This window comes from Myotis brandtii, unplaced genomic scaffold (assembly GCF_000412655.1).
Source record: "Myotis brandtii unplaced genomic scaffold, ASM41265v1 scaffold328, whole genome shotgun sequence".
In the NCBI taxonomy this organism is placed as follows: domain Eukaryota; kingdom Metazoa; phylum Chordata; class Mammalia; order Chiroptera; family Vespertilionidae; genus Myotis; species Myotis brandtii.
This window is the reverse complement of record NW_005362626.1, coordinates 5872365-5892086: the sequence shown is the minus strand read 5'-3', so window position 1 is coordinate 5892086 and position 19722 is coordinate 5872365. Positions and strand designations below refer to the sequence as shown.

General features: G+C 42.2%; 1 protein-coding gene across 3 annotated transcripts in view; it reads right to left on the bottom strand.

Annotated features, from left to right (window-relative positions):
* Positions 1-2554: 2554 nt before the first annotated feature.
* OTULIN (OTU deubiquitinase with linear linkage specificity) overlaps positions 2555-19722 on the bottom strand; it is a 32654-nt gene continuing 15486 nt past the window's right edge. For 2 of the 3 annotated variants that reach the window (XM_014543548.1, XM_014543549.1), the window contains exons 4-7: positions 18923-19066; positions 12284-12409; positions 9747-10016; positions 2555-7482 (exon numbers count right to left, since the gene is read on the bottom strand). In XM_014543548.1, coding sequence (XP_014399034.1) covers positions 7288-7482; positions 9747-10016; positions 12284-12409; positions 18923-19066 — 735 coding nt within the window. In that variant the 3' untranslated portion in view covers positions 2555-7287. The remainder of the gene's footprint in view (positions 7483-9746; positions 10017-12283; positions 12410-18922; positions 19067-19722) is intronic. The other variant, XM_014543550.1, reaches the window with a different exon arrangement.

The following is a 19722-nucleotide window of genomic DNA, read 5'->3' as shown; positions in this document are numbered from 1 at the left end:
TGGTCGCTTGGCTTTTATATATAGTATAAGTTCTTTGGTTTATCTCTTCTCGTCCCCCAACCCATCGAGGTATGTCAGTCTGTTCCATGACTCCCTGCTTTGGGTCTTATTTTGTTGGTCAACTCATTTTGTTCATTAGATTACGCAAATAAGTGAGATCACGTGATATTTGTCTTTCTCAGTTTGGCTTATTTCACTTAGTGTATTTTCCAGGTCCATCCACGCTGTCCCAAAGGATAAGAGATCCCTCTTTTTTACAGTTGCACAGTATTGCATAGTGTAAATGGCCCACAGCTTTTTTACCCATTCATTTACTGATGGGCACTTGGGCTGTTTCAAAATATTAGCTATTGTAAATAACGCTGCTTTGAATACAGGGGTGCATATATTCTTTCCAACTGGTGTTTCGGGGCTTTTAGGATATATTCCCAGAAGTGGGATCACTGGGTCAAACGGAAGTTCTATTTTTAATTTTTTGAGGAAACTCCATACTGTTTTCCACAGTGGCTGTACCAATCTGTGTTCTCATCGGTAGTGAACTAGTGTTCCTTTTTCTCCACATCCTTGCCAACACTTGTTGTTTGTTGATTTTTTCATAGTAGCCATTCTGACAGGTGTGAGGTGATATGTCATTGTGGTTTTAATTTGCATTTCTCTGCTGATTAGTGATTTTGAGCATGTTTTCATGTGTCTCTTGGCTATTTGTATGCCCTCTTTAGAGAAATCTCTATTCAGGTCATCTGCCCATTTTTTAAATTGAATTGTCTTCTTTTTGTTGAGTTGTATGAGTACTTTTTATATTTTGGATATTAACCCCTTATCAGATGTATTATTGGCAAATATGTTCTCCCATTCAGTGGGTTTCCTTTTCATTTTGATGGTAGTTTCTTTTGTTGTGCAGCAACTTTTTATTTTGATATAGTCCCATTTGTTTATTCTCTCCTTAGTTTCCTTTGCCCTAGATGTATCCTTAAATATATTGCTGTGTAAGATGCCTGAGATTTTACTACCTGTTTCCTTCTAAGATTTTTATGGTTTCATGCCTTACATTTAAGTTTTTTATCCACTTTGAGTTTATTCTTGTGTATGGTGTAAGTTGGTGGGCTAATTTCATGTACCTGTCCAATTTTCCCAACACCATTTATTGAAGTGAATGTTTCTGCTCCAATGTATGCTCCTGCCTCCTTTGTCAAATATTAATTGAGCATAGTGGCCGGGCCCTTACAGATATTTAAAAAAAATTTAGTACATCACAATTCCTCACCATCTAGCACAGTTAGGATGTGATCATGTAGTACAGGTGCTTTTTACTTTCTCAGCATACTGACATTTGGAAGAGGGCCATTTCCTAAATAAACAACACAGCACATCATGAGAGCATTTCATCTGCCCTAAACTGCATTCTAGTTCCTGACTTGGGGAGATGGCACTACAGGAATATTTAGAAAGCACTGTTTTAGGCTGTAAGACAGTGGTTCTCAACCTTCCTAATGCCGCAACCCTTTAATACAGTTCCTCATGTTGTGGTGACCTCCAACCATAAAATGATTTTCATTGCTACTTCATAACTGTAATTTTGCTACTGTTATGCATCGTAATGTAAATATCTGATAAGCAGGATGTATTTTCATTGTTACAAATTGAACATAATTAAAGCATAGTGATGAATCACAAAAACAATATATAATTATATGTGTTTTCCAATGGTCTTAGGCGACCCCTATGAAAGGGTCGTTCGACCCCCAAAGGGGTTGTGACCCACAGGTTGAGAACCGCTGCTGGAAGAAGTAGTCTAAATTGTCCCAGTGAATGTAAAGTAGCAGACCACTGTCATCAAACCTCACAGCCATCCTTGAGGGTGGAGGCCGGGGTTGCGGGCTCATGGAGCTGTAGGGAATTGGGGGGTTGAATGTCACCCAGAGCTTTTCCACCCAAGGGCCAATTCTGTTCTGCCTCTCTGGGGCTATACAGGGGGAAGGAAACAGTTCTTCCACTAACAGGCAGGCAGGTCTCTGCTGGCTCATCCTTCATTCTCTATTCTCAAGAATACCTTTGAAAGTCTAGTCTTCCCCCATTTCACATCATTCACTTCTGGTTGACAGGCAATGCACAGTTCTTGCCATCACACTTCTGGGTGCATTTCTATCGGTCTGAATAGTTTTGAACACCTCTGAAGGTTGCACAGACAGCAGGCCTCTCCTTGTCAAACACCCAGGAAAGCTAGGTCTGGATTATAGCTGTTGCCCTCCCTTGCAGGCCTAGGGGACCTTCCTTGAAGTCTCTCAAGTGTTGCACCTCACTTTACCCCCACCCAAGGCTGTGTGACTGGCCCCAGCTCACCCTAATAGTGGATGATGGGACTGCTATTGAACCCAAACCCAAGTCCAGAACCAGGCACCTAATCTGGGGTAAGCACATCCTATGGGTTCACGCTGTTAAAGTCACTAGGCATCGCAGGCCTGTCTTGGGGGTACTGGAAAGTTAAAGCATTGGACCCCAATCTCCCGAAGTCCTCAAAGGCAGGCACTGAACCACAGCAACACAGCCAGGCTTCTGAGTTTTTATTTTCTGTTTATTTTTTGACTGTGAAGATGAGACTCAACAAGTCACAAAGGAAACTCTTATGCCCTGAGCCAGGTGTCCCGCTGCAGAGGCAGGTGGGAGGCGAGGCCCCGACCTGACCAGAGCCTGGGGCATGTTTTTCAGAGCAGGAGAATTTTTTGACAAATGTTGACATTTTACAGTGTAAACAGAGACTTGGCTAAACAAGCCAAGATGAGCAGGGCCAGGTTCACACCTCGTGTTCCTGCTGCTCTCTCTCCCTTCCCAGCCCCGCCTGCAGCAGGAGAAATACCAGGGCAGGTGACAATACCAAGACATTTCTATAAAAGCAATGGAAAAGAGCAGATAACTCATTAAATACATTCATTTTGGCTCTTTGTTCCAATATCTAAATACTCAGAAGTAATCAGAGTGAACCTGAAAGGGAGGGGTACCATACTCTAGCACCATTTATGCGAAGGCATTTTTCAATATAATACAACTGTTAAAATTAAATACAAAATTACTTTATTAAGTTCAACCACAGGGAAACGACTGCTGACTTGATATTTCAAGCCCGGACCCGGACCGTTTCCTTGCTGTTACCCATGTTTTGGCAATTTCATTCCTGACCCAGACTTACACCCAAGAAATCAACAAGACTGAGATAAAACTCCAGTCAATGTTCTCCATTAATAGCTCTGGCTATTAATAAGCATTTGAAATATTTAAATATACAGGTGGCCATAAGGCCTGGGAACAGAGACATATACAATAGTTTGTTGATATAACATTCCAATACAATTAATGTATTTTCAGATTTAATGGCCACTCTGTATAGTTTAATTATACACATTAACCCATTCCACCATTCCCAGTCATAAATTTCAATTTACCATGAAAAAAAATATAAATGGGACAGCTCCCCTCCACCCTACCCAATTCTGTTGGGCCCCCTGCTGTAGGCCTCCGGACATAAGACAGTCACTATGTGACTTCAGCACACATACATTTACATACATGTATGTGCTTGCATGCACGTACAACACACACACACCTCCTGGGCATGGCGAGCCCACCTTGCTCCCAATGCTACTGCCACTAGGGTGCTGGGCAGGCAGTCAAATTAGTTTAGTTTTGTGTTTTCCATGGTTCCAGGTTATAAATAGAATTACACAAATGTTAAAAAGAGGTGCTCATCTTTATTCTCTGTACAACTCAGCACTGGCTCCCTGGTCTCTTCACCCCTCAGAAGAGATCACCAATGAGGTTGCCCAAAGGCATTAAATGTTACACTTCTGTTACATGGGGACTTAATAAACTTTAGAAAAAGGAATGTGCAGAATCCACCCACATAAATCCTTCCCTCTTTCAGACTTGTATTCTTTTATAACTTAAACCCAGGAGGTGTGCAAGGCATCTGTTGTTTCGTTTCTACGTAGCATTTCTTATCTAAAATCAGTCCTCCTTCGGTTCACTTTGTACAATTCCTTGGGCCATTTTTAAATGACTTGACATTGGACTCTGCTTCTGCTAAACTATTTGGGGACACTCCAGGCCTTTCACACATATTTTAGATTCACTTCACAGTAGTCACAGATCTTTTTAAAAAGGCATTTATTTTTATGTATGCCTACAAGTGAGATGCCCTAGAGGTATATACTAGTACTTTTGAAAATAACTTTCTGGCTTTCAAGGGGGAGTACCTGCAAAGTGTTGCTTAAGAAAGAGAGCAAAGAAGATAATCTAACTTTATTTTAACATCAGAAAGGAGAACAGCCAGGAAGCCTACTGGAGTCCTTCATCTATGCCGATGGTAAAGGCGCTATATCATTAAATGCAATGATGTCATTTTCATAAGCACTTCAGTCAGGGAAGATCTTCAAAAGCGAAACTACAAGGAAAACGGCATGTGGGGGTGAGGGTGAGAGCAGGAGGACTAGCACAGCCTCTTAAAACAAAAACACTAAAAAGAAAACAAGCACATAACCCGCAAAGGCCGTTTCTCCCATCAGAGGTGTTAGTGCACGTGGCCTGAGATTCTACCTGTTAAGACTAATGAATGAACACAAAGGCAATGTCTGTTTTTCTTACATTTTCACATATGCCGTATTCGAAGGAAGAGGAACTGCAAGCATTTCAGATCAAATTCCACCTACGTCTAGATCACAAGTGAAAAACCACACACTGGCCTCATGTTCTCACTGCCGACATCACCGTTCCACGTGTATGGGTGAGACGAACAGCTGTATATGCAGGTGAGGAGGGGAGCCAGAAAAAATTCTGAAGGAGCAAAGCTAATGCCATGGAACTTGCTACACAGAAATTCTTTTTTATTTAAATGTACCTTAAATGAGCTCAAAGGTGTAAGTCATGCCTGCTTAAGGTGGAGATTATCTTTCTGCCAAAATCATAGGGTCCAAAATCTCTGAACTCTCGCAATAAACTCTGGGATTGAAAGTAAGCACAGTGCAGTTCCCACTAACTTTCCTTCTAGATACTTTATCATTTTAGAGGTCCTTCTAAATAACTGTCCTCTTGAATCCATTTTGGTCTCAATTTAATTTCTATTCTGCTCATGTCACTGACCAGCCCAAGACCAGGAATGAGAAATTGAATTAGGACTCTGAATAACTGAAGTTGCATGTTGCAACAAACAAATGTTATTTTTAAAGATGGCCAATCATCTATATTTCCTGAAGCACTGTTTCATAGACAGCTTTGCTCCTCTTATGCTGTGATCCCGCTAAGCCTGGACGATGTCTGAGAGCAGAGTCCATCCAATAAGGCCTTAGGACAGAAAACCAGTTAAACTTACCTTTTTGAATTTTTATCAGTGTAGGAGTAAAGACCACAATTTAACAATATCATACATAGAAACAAGAAAAAAGTATAAAATGTAAACAATTAAGTTGCCCAGAAGTCCAGTTCAAGTTCACTGAGATTAGATTATTTTCAAAATTCAAAGACAGATGATCATGAGTATCATTAAATTCAATGGTGGGTATGAACAAATGGTCAGAGGAACACAGACCCCTGCTGCCTTGTTCAACCTACACATTTGAAGTTCGCTTTTAAAAATATTCAAGAATGAAATGTTATGTGTTTCCTGTTATGTTACAAATACTAAAATGAAGCATCAGAGTCAACAAGAAGTCATTATTATTACTTAAACTTGGCTTCTAAGCACCTCCTATCCAGGCACCATTGCATTTCACAGTGAAAAACACAAGCTTCCCCAATCCACACACATTTAGAGCAGAATTTGATTCAGAGAATTAGCATCTACCAAATGTGGTGACTATTACTGATGAGGTCATGGGGAAAATACTAACGTAACAGTCTGAATAGTTTTGTGTGGCCTCTGAGTTTTCTCAACTAAGAATTTGAAGTGAAAGCAAAACTTAGATTTTCAAAAAAGGTTCGCCCCTCTGAAAAAACACAGATTAGAGAGCTTATAAACTATTAAACTGCACCAAATAAAGATTTAAGTTATTTTAAAATAAAGCTCAGTGCTTCAGGGAAACACCATCTCTACTAATGCTGAGCCAATTCAGGTGCTGCTGGTACAACCCTAAAGAGTGACGTGTCTGGTAACTGTGAGCACTGTCCACGCCTCACGTGGACAATTCAGGTCCTAATGCAGGCCACACTCAGAGAGGCTGCCCCATAACCACCACCCAGTCACCATGCAGGCAACTGCTCAGGGCCCAGAACACTGCCTCCCTCAGGTTTTCCAAACCAAATCAGGGACAGATGCAGCATAGCCATACTTTTGCACTGTTTTAGTACGCACTTCTGCTTAAACTAACTCATGAAAAACCTTAGCTACTCTGCTGTTACTCATCCCCTGCCAGCAGATGAATTTGGCAATAGAAACATCCCAAAAAATAGTAGGAAAAGGGCACAGGAAGACCTGGATCCAGCTTATCCCACCCCTAAACTCAGATATCTGAGTGCTTGCAGTCATTTGGCCTTGGTTTCCTCCTCTAAAAACGCAGGTAGATCGGAACTCTGTTCTGACTATAATAGTGAACCTATGGGCCACAGAGTAATAAACAGCCCAACACTAGAGCACACCACTTGCACCCAGCACCAGACCTGGTGTGGCTGCGGCCTCAACACTGGTCATGTCGTCGAAGAGCAAGGATTTACAGGTGCCATCGTCTCCTTCCTGCTCCTTCTCCAGCCTTTAAAAAACCAATTCTCAATCATCTATTAAATGATCTGTTTAAGGTAGCTTTAATTAGTATATAAATCCAAACCCCTGCTTGCCAAGACTATCAGAGGATGTCGAGACTGCCATTAGCAGAATCCATCCCAGAATTATACCACGTAAGCAGACTGCATTGGAAGGGCACCACAGAGACCCATTACCACAAAAACAAAAAAATTACTATTAAAAAAAAATTTGAAAGCCAGTTTACTAATAGAGAAAGTTTGGTTTGAGATATAAAGAATATTCTTCTGATACTAAAGTATTTGTTTTATAACAAAGATGGAGTGTGCAGCTTCCAACAGATGTGTCTCTGAAAGGCCCCACTAAAACATATTGCATCATAAATGAGAAGAAAACTTGGTTAACTCATTATCAGAAGCTAGTCTTCAGAACATCCCAGGCCAGCTTGGCTCACAGGGTCCAAGAGTCCACGTAATTCATTCTAAGAGACCAGCAAGCCGAGGCCCAAGCTGAGGAGCAGCCTGCACACCTTGGTCCTGCTGCCAGGCTGTCCGGGTGTATGTCTCTCACAAACTCGTCTCCTCACACACCCTGACGGGGATGTTGTAATGCCGATCGTCCTCGGCAATCAGGGTCACCACCGGCCAGTCCCTGGGTGGGTCTGTAGGGTAGACCGTGATGAACTCCTCAGTGCTGTACTTGGAGAGCCGGTACACCTGGATGGTGTGGCGCACAGCATAGGCCAGAAGGAACATTTCAATCTGCGGAGGAGAGCAAACAGGTAAGGGAAGGGCAGCCACCCTGAAAGATGCTGCTTACCTCCTGCTCCATCCCAGGTGTCCCAGGCCATGCCAGCTAAGCAAAAATCCTTCTTCCTCCCCATGGACCAGCCCCAGTCCTCTCATATGGTCGTTGTAAACAAGCAAACGACCAAGAATGGATCGTGTCTGATGAGGGACTTGTAACCAGAATTTATCACAACTCTTACAACTCAATAAAAAAAACAAAGGACCAGTTTAAAAACTTAGCAAAGGGTCCGAACAGACAGTTCTCCAAAGAAGATACACAAATGGCCAATGTGCACATGAAAAGTCATCAAGGGAATGGAATCAAAACCATGGTGAGATACCGCGTCACACCCTCTGGAATGGCTCCAATCAAAAAGACAAAAGATGCGGGGGAATGACTGCTTACCGGGTATGTTTTTCTTTTCAGGCATGAAATGATTTGATACAGGTAGTGGTCACACAACACGTAAATGTACTAAAGGCCACTGAGCTGTACACTTTAAAATGGTTACTTGTATGTTATGTGAGGTGTAGATGTGGGACTCAGAAACACTGCAGGTGGGAATGACCAATGATACAGCTGCTCCTCAACACTAAATAAAGAACTGCCATATGACCCAGCAATTCCACTCCCAGGTACATACCCAAGAGAACTGAAAAAATATGTCCACACAAAAAACTTGCACATGAATGTTCAGAGCAGGATTTTTCAAAATAGTTAAAGGAATGAACCAAATATCCATCAACTGATGAGTAGATGAATAAAATGCGATATATCCATACCATGGAATAGTATTTGTCAATAAAAAGGAATGAAGAATTGACACATGATACAATATGCATGAACCTTAAAAACACTAAGCTGTAAAAGAAACCAGTCACAAAAGACCACATATTGTATGAGTTATGATTCCATTTATATGAACTCTCTCCATAGTAGGCAAATCTAAGGTGACAGAAAGTAGATTACTGGCTTCCTAGGACTGGGGGGAGTAAGAATGGGTCTGAGGTTTCTTTTAGGGGTGATAAAATGGTTTAAAATTAGACTGTGATGGCTGCAAACATACTAAAAAACCATTGAGCTGCATACTTTAAAAGGGCAAACTTTACGGTCGGTAAATTATCTCAATAAAGCTGTTTTTTAAACATTGGACTCTCCATGACAGCAGACCTTGTGGAGATCCAGAAAGGACTAACATGCAAAACACCCTCTACCAGGCTTTTCACTGCAATGTACTTGCTACTGTTCAGGAGACATTAGGTAACTTACACTACAAGTATAGGTTATTTTAAATAATTATCTTCAATCCTGCCTGACCCAGCATGACCATCATCTTTGCTCTTTCAGACAGACCAGGAAAAGGCAAGCCAAAGAGCCAGCCATGGAAGAAGAAAGGAAGCACTTTGGAAGGCTAGCCTTAATGCAACTTTAGTGGTTGGCTATTCCACTAAAAAAAGACATAAGCTTTTTAGGGCAACGTAATGAACTCACCAAAGACAGAGTGCAAAGTAAGCCAACCGTTGCGTCCTGGGACAGTACTGTATTGGGTCTCTGTGTAAAATTCCAAACTTAGTGTATGTGTAAAAGATCCAAGAGCAGGCTGCGCTCTACTGGCTAAGGTGACCCCATTTCTATTTTTAAAGGATCATAGCTAATACAGCTACAGCTGCCAAGATTAAACACCCTTCACATGACTCTTTTTTTTTAGACTACTAGATTCAAAGATACTGATCCCATTACCACCTGCAGAAGCAAACCCAGGCTGAGATAACCATGTTGGTCCTGAAATAGATTCACAATTCTGTAAGAGTGGGGTGAACTTGGTGACTTGCTAACAAATATAATATGGGTAAGTGTGATGGGGTGTGACTTCTAAGATTAGATCGTAAAAGGCATTGTGGCTTCTTTTCCATTCTCTCCTTGAATTACTTTCTGAGAGAAGTCAGTTGTCATGTTGTGAGGAACTCACACAGCCCTATCTGTATAAAGCCCCACATGGCAAGGAACTACCCCCTACCAGTGAGAAACTGAGGCCTCCCACCAATAGCCAGGTGAGTGAGCCATGTTGGACATGGATCCTCCAACCCGAGTCAAGTCCTCAGATGATTGCAACCTGAAACCTCAAGCCCAAGTCACCCACTAAGTTGCTCCTGAATTCCTGACACTCAAGCACTATGAGATAATGTTTGATGGTTAATGCTGGTGTTTGGGGATAATACGCAAGGGTATAACTCACCTGTTCGAGGCCACCAGTGTGTCCCACCTGATTTAGATGGTTCCTCAGTAGCTGTCCAGGGTCACTGGATGTGTCCCGAGCAAACAGAAGCACAGAGAAAAATGGTACGTCCTCTCCCTTCTCTTTATCATCATATAGTTCAATGGCTCTGTGTAACATTAAAAATTTTACAGCTTCATAAAGGCTATATTCTTCCTCTTCATTTGTGAACAGTTCATCACAAGCTATCTGCCTTGCTTCAGCAGTTCTCAGTTCAGCCAAGCCTGCCCACTGCAATAAAAAAGTTACATAATAGTTACATTTTTGTTCTAAAAGTCCCTGGTATACTTCCATACTTTGAGCACAAAATCATTTTCAAAAGTAGGCAACCGAGGGTCACAACATTCAAGTTTCCAGCTCAAACAATGGTACTACTCTTTAGACCACACAAAATCCTTATTCAGTTTCTGCCCCATTAATTTGAAACAAAAGTACAATGCACTAAGAAGAAGCACTGGGACTGTGGAATGGCAATTTGGAACCCTGACTTCAGGCAATGAGACTCAATCAATCAAATATTTATGGAAGACCTAACGTGCATGTGTGAGTCCTGGGTGTGAAGCTGTGAAGAAGAGCTAAAATTACTTCTCTCTATAAGGGGGCTTACAGTTATCCAGAAACCTTCAAAAATGAAGATGGGCAAGGACGATTAGGGGATCTCCTAAATATTAGTTTACTAAATTTAACCTTCTAACCTCTCAGACGTATACGTGAGTTTCAAATGAATAAATCCATTCAGGAAATTCTAATTGACTCCTGATTAAGAATAGAGTAGTGTCAGGTATTCAGCTAAAATAGGCACACTCTTTATGTGAACAAGAAAACCCCATAAATACATGTACTTTTAAGTTAAATTAGAATAAAAGATGCCAATATGAAACTAGTCCTTAGGAATCACCAATAACTACCGCTCCCTGAGAACCTAGTAATATTTTAAATCCAAGAGTAAATTTTAATGGTAATGACTGCACCACAGGACTCTCTAACAAGTGGGCTGAAAGCTGGAACACCTCATTTTCCAGTAGACAAGTTGCCAGTCAAGAGCATAGCTCTAGAGTCCGGATGGAATGACGGCCTCACCCAAGCAGCTGATGGCTTTTACAGGGCATTAACCAATTGTGGGGCCTTAGTTTTCTTAGCTGTAAATATGGGGTAACCATAGCAACACCACCTTGGTAGTTGCAAAAATTAAATACATACAACTTTTAGTGTACGGCCTGGCCCATAGAAAGTGCTGGGAATGTAGCTCAGATTATTAATAATTTTCACATTACTATAAATTGGAATCACTTAAACATTCCCCAAAACGAGGATCCAGTCACTCTAGACACACCTAAAAAAAATTGCAATTTCACAAGAACTTAAAGGAGGTAAAAAGGAAATCACAAGTGACTGAACTGAAGAGCCTTCTCACTCACTCCCACAGGGCCAGAGCCCTGCCCTCAACCCTCCACTTTCCCGGGGACTAGGCAGCACAGGTCTCCAACCCCCACAAATCCTGTGCTCTGCTTAACAGGCAAGAACAACAGAATCCCTCTGTCTTTCTTGTCCTCCCATTTCATCACTGGTGTTCCTGTGACAGTGTATTCTGCAGTAAATACTTCTATGATTGCAAACCCAAACTAGGTTCCAGGAAGTCAGGTCCTCAGTCCATCCATCAACAAGGTATTTACCGAATGCCTATTATGTGTCAGGCTCAGGTCTAGGCACTGGGTATAAAGAAATGACGTCTTTCATGAAGCTGAAAGTCTAATGGGACATGAATTCGTATCACTGATATTACGGTAAGAAATTTGGACTGTCCCTAGCCGGTGTGGCTCAGCTGGTTGAGCGTCATCCTGTGCACCACTGAAAGGTCACCAGTTCGGTTCCCAGTCAGGGCACATGCCCAGATTGTGGACTTGATCCCTGGTTGGGTGCATGTAGAAGGCAGCCAAACCATGTTTCTCTCATACTGATGTTTCTCTGTCTTTTTCTTCCTCTCCCTTACTCTCTCTCAATTCAATAAAAACATTAAAAAAAGAAAAATATGGACTAAATGTATCACTGAAACTTGTCAGTATGACTTAGCACAAAGACTATATTTGTTATGGTTTCCTTTTAAGATAGTTAAACAATTCATTAAACATATCATCTCCTCCAAGAATACTTGATGTTGATATTTCTCAATTTTACCAAAGACCTCACAGGAAGGGTTTGTGTTCATCCAAAATTATTTTGCCTAAAAACCAGCCAAGAACATCTGGTAATCCACTAAGTGAGAACTAAGAAGTGGTCTGCTGAGGGGGATAAATGGTGATGGAAGGAGACTTGACTTGAGTGGTGAACACATAATACAATATATAGATGATGTATTATAGAATTGTATACCTGAATCCTATATAATTTTATTAACCAATGTCACCCCAATATAGTCAAGAGAAAAAAATGGTCTGCTGGGGCAATTAGGAGCAGGAGCTTTTGCACTTCACAGAAAAAGAAAATTACAGGTTCCAAACCTTCTTTCTTAGTAAAGTGAGGGACTCCTTAATTTTATCAACCAGGTCCTCGCTCTTCCCCTCAAATTTCAATCCAAGTTTCCACTGCTTGATCCAGCTGTATTTGCTTATGAGTTTTTCTGGTAACTGGAGTATGAAGAAACAGAGAGACAAAGAACATTAACCCTCCAAAAAGTCCATCACATGAACCAAGCTGTAAGAAACCACAAAGCCCTCTGTCCTTCTCTTTCTCCCATTTCGTTATCACTAGAGTTCCTACCTTCTTTCCAGAATTAATCCCTGCAAACCTGTCATGTGGGTTTAGGCTGGATCACCTAAACCTGGAAGTCAGGAACTCAGAAAGTACTGCCCTAAGGAGGACTGCTAGAGTGAAATGAAGGTTTGGGTTGAGATACAGGAGCTCAATATAGCCTGCACAACCACCCCAGCCAGGAACCCTGCACAGCACTTTGTGAGTGTACGTGAAGGAGCCTCTTCACAAAAGCCTCCAGCAGCTGCTGGGCCTTTGGCAGCCTCCCTAGCGCTCCATACTGCCTGACTCTGGAAGGGGCTCCAGGACTTGTGAGACGATCCAGGATAAAGTAAAAACCTGCTCCCTTCCTGATTGGGAAAACAAAACCTAATTTTGATATTAACACATATACTCAAAGTTTTAATATTCAATGAAGCAATATTGTATCTAGTTCCACTGCTTAGTATAGTAAGATAAAAAACAGCACTGAGAATAAGAAGTAGGGGTTAAGGGAGCTGTGATGGCCTAGCTCAGTGGTCGGCAAACTGCGGCCCCTTGAGTGTGGCTCTTTCACAAAATACCACGTGCGGACGCACACATACAGTGTGATTGAAACTTAGTGGCCACACTGAAGGAGCCAAAGAGCCGCATGTGGCTCGTGAGCTGCGGTTTGCCAACCACGGGCCTAGCTCATTAAAGAAGTGACAGCTGAACTCATACTTTGCCTGCTTCTCTTTTGTTATTTCCCCCCAATCATCAGTGGAATCTGTAGTCTGAAAGGCAAGATGGGACACAACTTGATGGATGACAGCATGGGAACTCACTCTCCCAACAGTCTCCGGTGTGCCAGGAGAAAAATCCATATTATTAGGTTGGGCACAGGCATGTCGTGTCACTGCTATAAAATTTAAAGAGGAAAAAAAAGTTCATCTCCATGTCAAAAGATCATTAAAGAATAATTATTTCCTACAACATCCTATGCGGACCCTGAGCTTATTTAACAGTTACAAATAGGTTTTTTAAAAACTGTGTTTTTATTGATTTCAGAGAAGAAGGGAGAGGGAGAGAGAGATAGAAACATCAATGATGAGAAAGAATCATTGATTGGCTGCCTCCTGCACGCCCCCTACTGGGGATCGAGCCCACAACACGGGCATGTGCCCTTGACCGGAATTGAACTCAGGACCCTTTAGTCCAAAGTCCGACGCTCTATTCACTGAGCCAAACCGGCTAGGGCATAAACGGTTTTAAAGGAGACCATATGTTCAGTTCTTCCGGAATCTAAGATCCTGCCTACCCTTTCATAATGGTAATTCCAGTCTTACCTTCTTAGTCTATACCAGGGGTGGGCAAACTTTTTGACTCGAGGGCCACAATGGGTTCTTAAACTGGACCGGAGGGCCGGAACAAAAGCATGGATGGAGTGTTTGTGTGAACTAATATAAATTCAAAGTAAACATCATTACATAAAAGGGTACGGTCTTTTTTTTTTAGTTTTATTCATTTCAAACGGGCCGGATCCGGCCCGCGGGCCGTAGTTTGCCCACGGCTGGTCTATACCAATCATGTAAAACAAAAGTGGTTTCATCTCTACAAAAAACTAAACCACCATTGGGATGTAAATTCCTCTTGCAGTTCCCACAGTGATGCTCATCCACACTCACTCATAAGGGGGAAGGGGCTTATAATGACAAATGACCACCCACCCACGAGCCACCCAACTTCATGCCCACACGGTCCTGCATTTTGGCAGCATGTGGGCAGCTCTGCTGCAAACCTTCAATTAAGTTCTGTTTCATCCAGAACCTAAAATGCCCTCAAGTGGCAACAAGCTGAAATCACAACTGGGCACAGAGAAGTGCAAGTGAGCAGAAAATCTTGGCTACACAGATGTGAGCCGAGAACCGAGTAAAGGGAAGCCCATAAGCCCATCTGAGCATCACGGGACACTGTGCAGGTATCCAAAAAGCAGGCACAACACTCAACTGAATTACCCGGGAGACCCCAAAGACCTAACTATGTAGACAGAAACCCAAATAAAAGTCCGTCTCCTCAATCCTTCTATGTATTGCTCAGTGTTGCTAGAGCAATCCTCCAACTCAGGGTGCATAGTTCTGGGAGACAGTGGAGCAAGTCCAAAAAATAAGGTGTGAAAAAGAAAATACAAAGAAAAAAAAATAATTGAGTTGGAATTATTTATTCAGAAGAAAAGAGTGAATATAATTTTAAGTGCTTTCAGGGCTCATAATACATAGAACACATAAATAGCCATTCTTTTCTCCTGCACCTTAAGAGACTGGACTTCTGTTATAAATTTGACCAAGAAACAAGACTTAAACAAGAAATAATGCTGGAAAATATTTAAGAATAAAATGGTAATTAGCTTAAGTATAATTCAATTTGTGACTGAATTATAAAAACACCCTGTTTTCTCTAACAAGTCTATAATTCTTGAAACCAACACCATGATTAAAAGGGTAGCAAATAAAAATGTGTCATCCCTAAAACTAACTCATAAAATAAGTTTCGATATACCGTAGAGTCTAACCCACTCTAAGCAAACACTGCCACAGGTCCCACCCACTCAGAGACATTCTAAAGCTTAGAAAACTTGGAAAGCAAAGGACTACCCTGAAGGACACCACCTCTCAGGGACCCATGCCCTGTTCCAAGTTTAAGAACAGCCACACCACGCACCTCCAAGGTTGTTAGGTAATCTGACTGCAGTCAAATATCAAAACTGGGATCTGACAGATGCAGAAACAACACATAGGGAGCCCAGGCAAGGACGGGAGGCGAGGGACAGCTGAACTGTCCAAGGGGCAGTGAGGACAAAGCTCAACCTTTCAGGCGGGGAAGGAGAGGCCAGAGGAGCTGAGCACAGGCAGAAAGGCAAGTCCAGGCTCTCTCCACTGAGATCAGACTAAGGGGAGGGGCTCTCAGCCCAGCTCTCCCGCATCCCCTTCCATGTCCTATTCTAGGAGAGAGGGAAGAGGGCAAAATGCAACAGGGAACACTTTCAATACAACTAGGCGAAAGGGCACGTGTTCCTTGGTAACAAAAGACGGCTTCCCTGGGCTCACACAGTCTTGATGGAATGTACACTAAGGTCAAGGGATGTTTAGCACAGCACAGCCGTGGGCTGAGGCTGGTTCTGGGTTCACACAAAAACTTAGGTGTCCCAGGACCTGTCTGACCCCAAAAGCTGAAGAAGTGGGTTACTTAAGCCAGTGCAGTTCAGGAGACTCTGATAACGCTGTCTGACCCCAAAAGCTGAAAGGTGAGTTACTTAAGCCAGTGCAGTGCAGGAGACCCTAATACTGACACCAGATTCCCTCTAACCTGCCTGCCGGGGCAGCCTTTCTGTGTCCCCACAAGTGGCCAGGACTTTTAAAAGGCCAATGGACACACAATAACCAGAGGTGTTGTGCCATGAACTGGCCAGGCCATAGGACTGTCACTGGACACAGGGTAGTGGTCAAAAGAGGCCCTTGGTATTTCAGAAAGACCAAGGATCAGGGTAAACTGAGAGAGATCCACTGTCAGAGACTTATTGTGGGCGTGGTCCAAGTAATTAATATACCAAGCCGACCCAATTTTAACACAAATAATTTACACCAAGTTCTAACAGCAAGCAGAGTGTTACTTAATGTGACACAATACAAGTTATTCTGCTCTATCAGGAAGATGGGGAGGAAATGGTCACACTCACTTTCATACCAAAACCTCTGTAAGATTTTGTTATGTAGCCAGAGAATTATTTAAGTTTCACTTGATCTGCTTGTCTTAAGCATCTGTGTTAACAAATAAATATTAAGATGTTTACTTATTACAGAGTTACACAAGTAGTTCCTAGAGATGGAGAGACCCCATTTCTGGAGCAAGGTGATCCAGGTACCCCAACACCCTAGGGTGCACTGCCAGCCACAGAAGGCCTCACCACCCCTCCGTCTATGCACTTAGTTCCACCCCAACATCTTCTGGTCATGCTGCGCCACCCACTCCCTCACTCAATCTGGCCCTTGTCGGTGAGAACAGGAGTGCAATGGCATCCTCAGAGAGCACGAGGGGCAACTGGGAGGTGCTTAGAAAATAGCTTGGTCAAGTGCAACAACCAAGTCTGGTACCCCTTCCTGCTCTGGCACCACAAATATGAAGCATGTGGTGCATCGGTCACCTGATCAAGCGATCAGCAAAACTGACCCTGTAAAAAAAAGTGCTCAAACCAAGGAAAGTTGCTGGGGGTTGGGAAGCCAGAAGGAGAACAAGTCTTCTAGTTAGAGGAGAACAAGAAAAGAATAGTCATTTCTTTAGCTGGCATTAACAGAACGAAAGTTTAATAAACTTAAATACTAAAGTCACAGGCAGGCATGAGGTGCTTCTTCTATGGCACGGGCCTCTTGGCATTCAATAAAGGTTACATGACAAAAATAATGCCAATAATACCACTGTGACCAACTAATCAGATTATGCTCCAAGAGAGAAACTGTATTTGTTGGCTGATATTCACAGAAAAGGGAAGAAATTGGGAAGAGCACTTGAGAATTTAAAAACTATTTCCACATGACTCAAATGAAATCAGGAAAACCATCTTAAAGCCCCATTGCTCATTCACGCAACATATTCTAATGGTGATCAGAAAGCAAGCACAATCCACCTTGACTGCTTTTACTACCTATAGGCATCCTGTCAATAAAGTAAAAGGGACACTATGCTTTACTTTCACGGGGCATATTCTATATGTTTAATTATACAGCACACTACTGTACCAGAGTTTCTTGGGAAATATAAAAATTCAAATTCATTATGTCAATTAAATCCATACATTTAAACAGCCCCTAAAAGAAAAAGGCTCAAAGAAAAAGGCTCAGCCTAAAACAAGGAGGATTTTATGTCACAATCTATTAAATTATGACAATCAAACACTGAAGTTAAAGCAAAAAAAGAGTGAAATCACTCACATTTGCTTCCCTAAGTGTCTTATAGCCAGCCACAGGCATGCTTTTGCCAAGTAATCAGCAATTCTGAAATTTTTCACTACCTATAAATGTCATGATTTGCAAAGGACAAAATAGCCTTGTGGATCAATTGCTTTTGTTTCTATATTTTTTAAAAAAGTCAATAAGCTAGTACTGAGTAACCTGCTTAAGATAACATATCTTTGCTTAGAAAAAAAATAGCTTTCACAGTTTACACAGGTGTGCTGATATATATCGGTTTATAAAACGGATAATCACAGGATGGACAGGTAGTATCCTCCACCCACTGGTCCTGGTTTTGCCCACTGAGGGCGTGTGATCGTTCATCCACCTAATAGACCTCTAATTAGTTCAGCTGGCAGCTAAAAATCCTCTTTCTTTTAGGCCCCTTCAACTTCAAGTACCCCAGCTCCTTCACTGTTCCCAAAACGAGATGAATCGTCATGGTCACACTCCCATCTGCTCTGAGGAACGGCAGAGTTGCACTTGCTCCTTGAGATGGGAGCTGACCAGCGCAGTCCAAGATGGGCTGTTGCTGTTGGAAGCGCACCTTTAAAGCAGGGCTCCCCTACCACTGCTGGCCATCACGTCACTCGGGCTTATGTGGGGCTTGCAATCAATTAAGATCCTCATGTCCTTTTCCCCCTCATAAGTTGCCAGCAAAGTGGATGTCCCACAGCTAGCACTTTGGGTTTTGTTTTTGCTTTATAAAAAAATATAAGCAACAAGACTTCCAATTTTCTTCTAATTATGCCCTATTGTCAGTTTTGCTCAATCATTCCCACCCACCAAACTCTTTTGGGGTATTCTATTACCCAACCTATGATGTGACCTCATCTGATGTGTGTGGACACACAACACAATGAGACATGATTTCCTGGGTGTCACTACCACATCTCAGGTTTAAACCACTGGCAAAGGCCTAGCATGGGACACAGCCTGACCTTCACCTCCCCAGGAAGCCCCTCCCAGGGTAACATCAATCACCCGATTCTAGTGCTGCTGCTCAACCACCTACGAAGCCAATCCTCCTAACACTGCACAGAGGGTGCTAGTTTCTTGAACTGGAGCTGGAATTACAGGAATGTGCACCCTAAAGCCCCAGCAGGTTCTCAGAAAGACCAATACACACTCCATTTAATTCAGCACCAGCAAGGAAGCTAAACTGCTCCTTTACAAACTCTTAACGCCTGCTCACTAATTCAGCTCAACTGTTCAAATAAACTTTATCATTTTTCTCTTCTGGGAAATACTACTTTTGGTCACTTTTACTATGCAAAATCATCCCAACCACACAAAACCCAATGAACCCACATGCTGACGTTATATTGCACACAGGGCTAGCACAGAGCACCGGCAGAAAAGGGAAGTCTTTCTCACAGAAATGATTGGAAACATTACGGACGCAAACCTGCAGCAGCAGCGTACCAGCGTGAGCTCCGGGTCCTGCAGCCAGGAGGGCAGCCCCGCTGGCTGGCTCATGGCCTGGAACAGCGTGGCCCTCAGCGCACAGTAGTTATCTCCGCGGACTCGCCTTATGGAGGTGAATTTCTGAGATACCTCTTCGTAGCCCTGGGTGAAAGCATCAAAGAATTCAAAATGGTTGTTACTAACTTCAGGGAGAGTTTTATTCCTGTGGAAAAATGTGCCCCTGAAAGACTGTAAATAAGACTGGTTGAGTCCTTCATGTAAAACATTCTAATTCCTTATTAATCAAAAGATATTAACAAACGTTAGTACTGTACAAAATATCAGCATGTTAACAGATGCAATACACTATAACATATAAATAATACACCAAGTATTATTAAAACACTAACCACTCCCAAAGCTGGAGTTATATATGTCCCTTCCTAAGCAATTGTTGTATTGATAACCGAATGTATGGATAATTTTAATTATGTATTGACTAGAGCAGCGGTTCTCAACCTTTGGGTCACGACCCCTTTGGGGGTCGAACAACCCTTTCATAGGGGTCGCCTAAGACCATTGGAAAACACATATATAATTACATATTGTTTTTGTGATTAATCACTATGCTTTAATTATGTTCAATTTGTAACAATGAAAATACATCCTGCTTATCAGATATTTACATTACGATTCATAACAGTAGCAAAATTACAATTATGAAGTAGCAACGAAAATAATTTTATGGTTGGGGGTCACCACAACATGAGGAACTGTATTAAAGGGTCGCGGCATTAGGAAGGTTGAGAACCACTGTT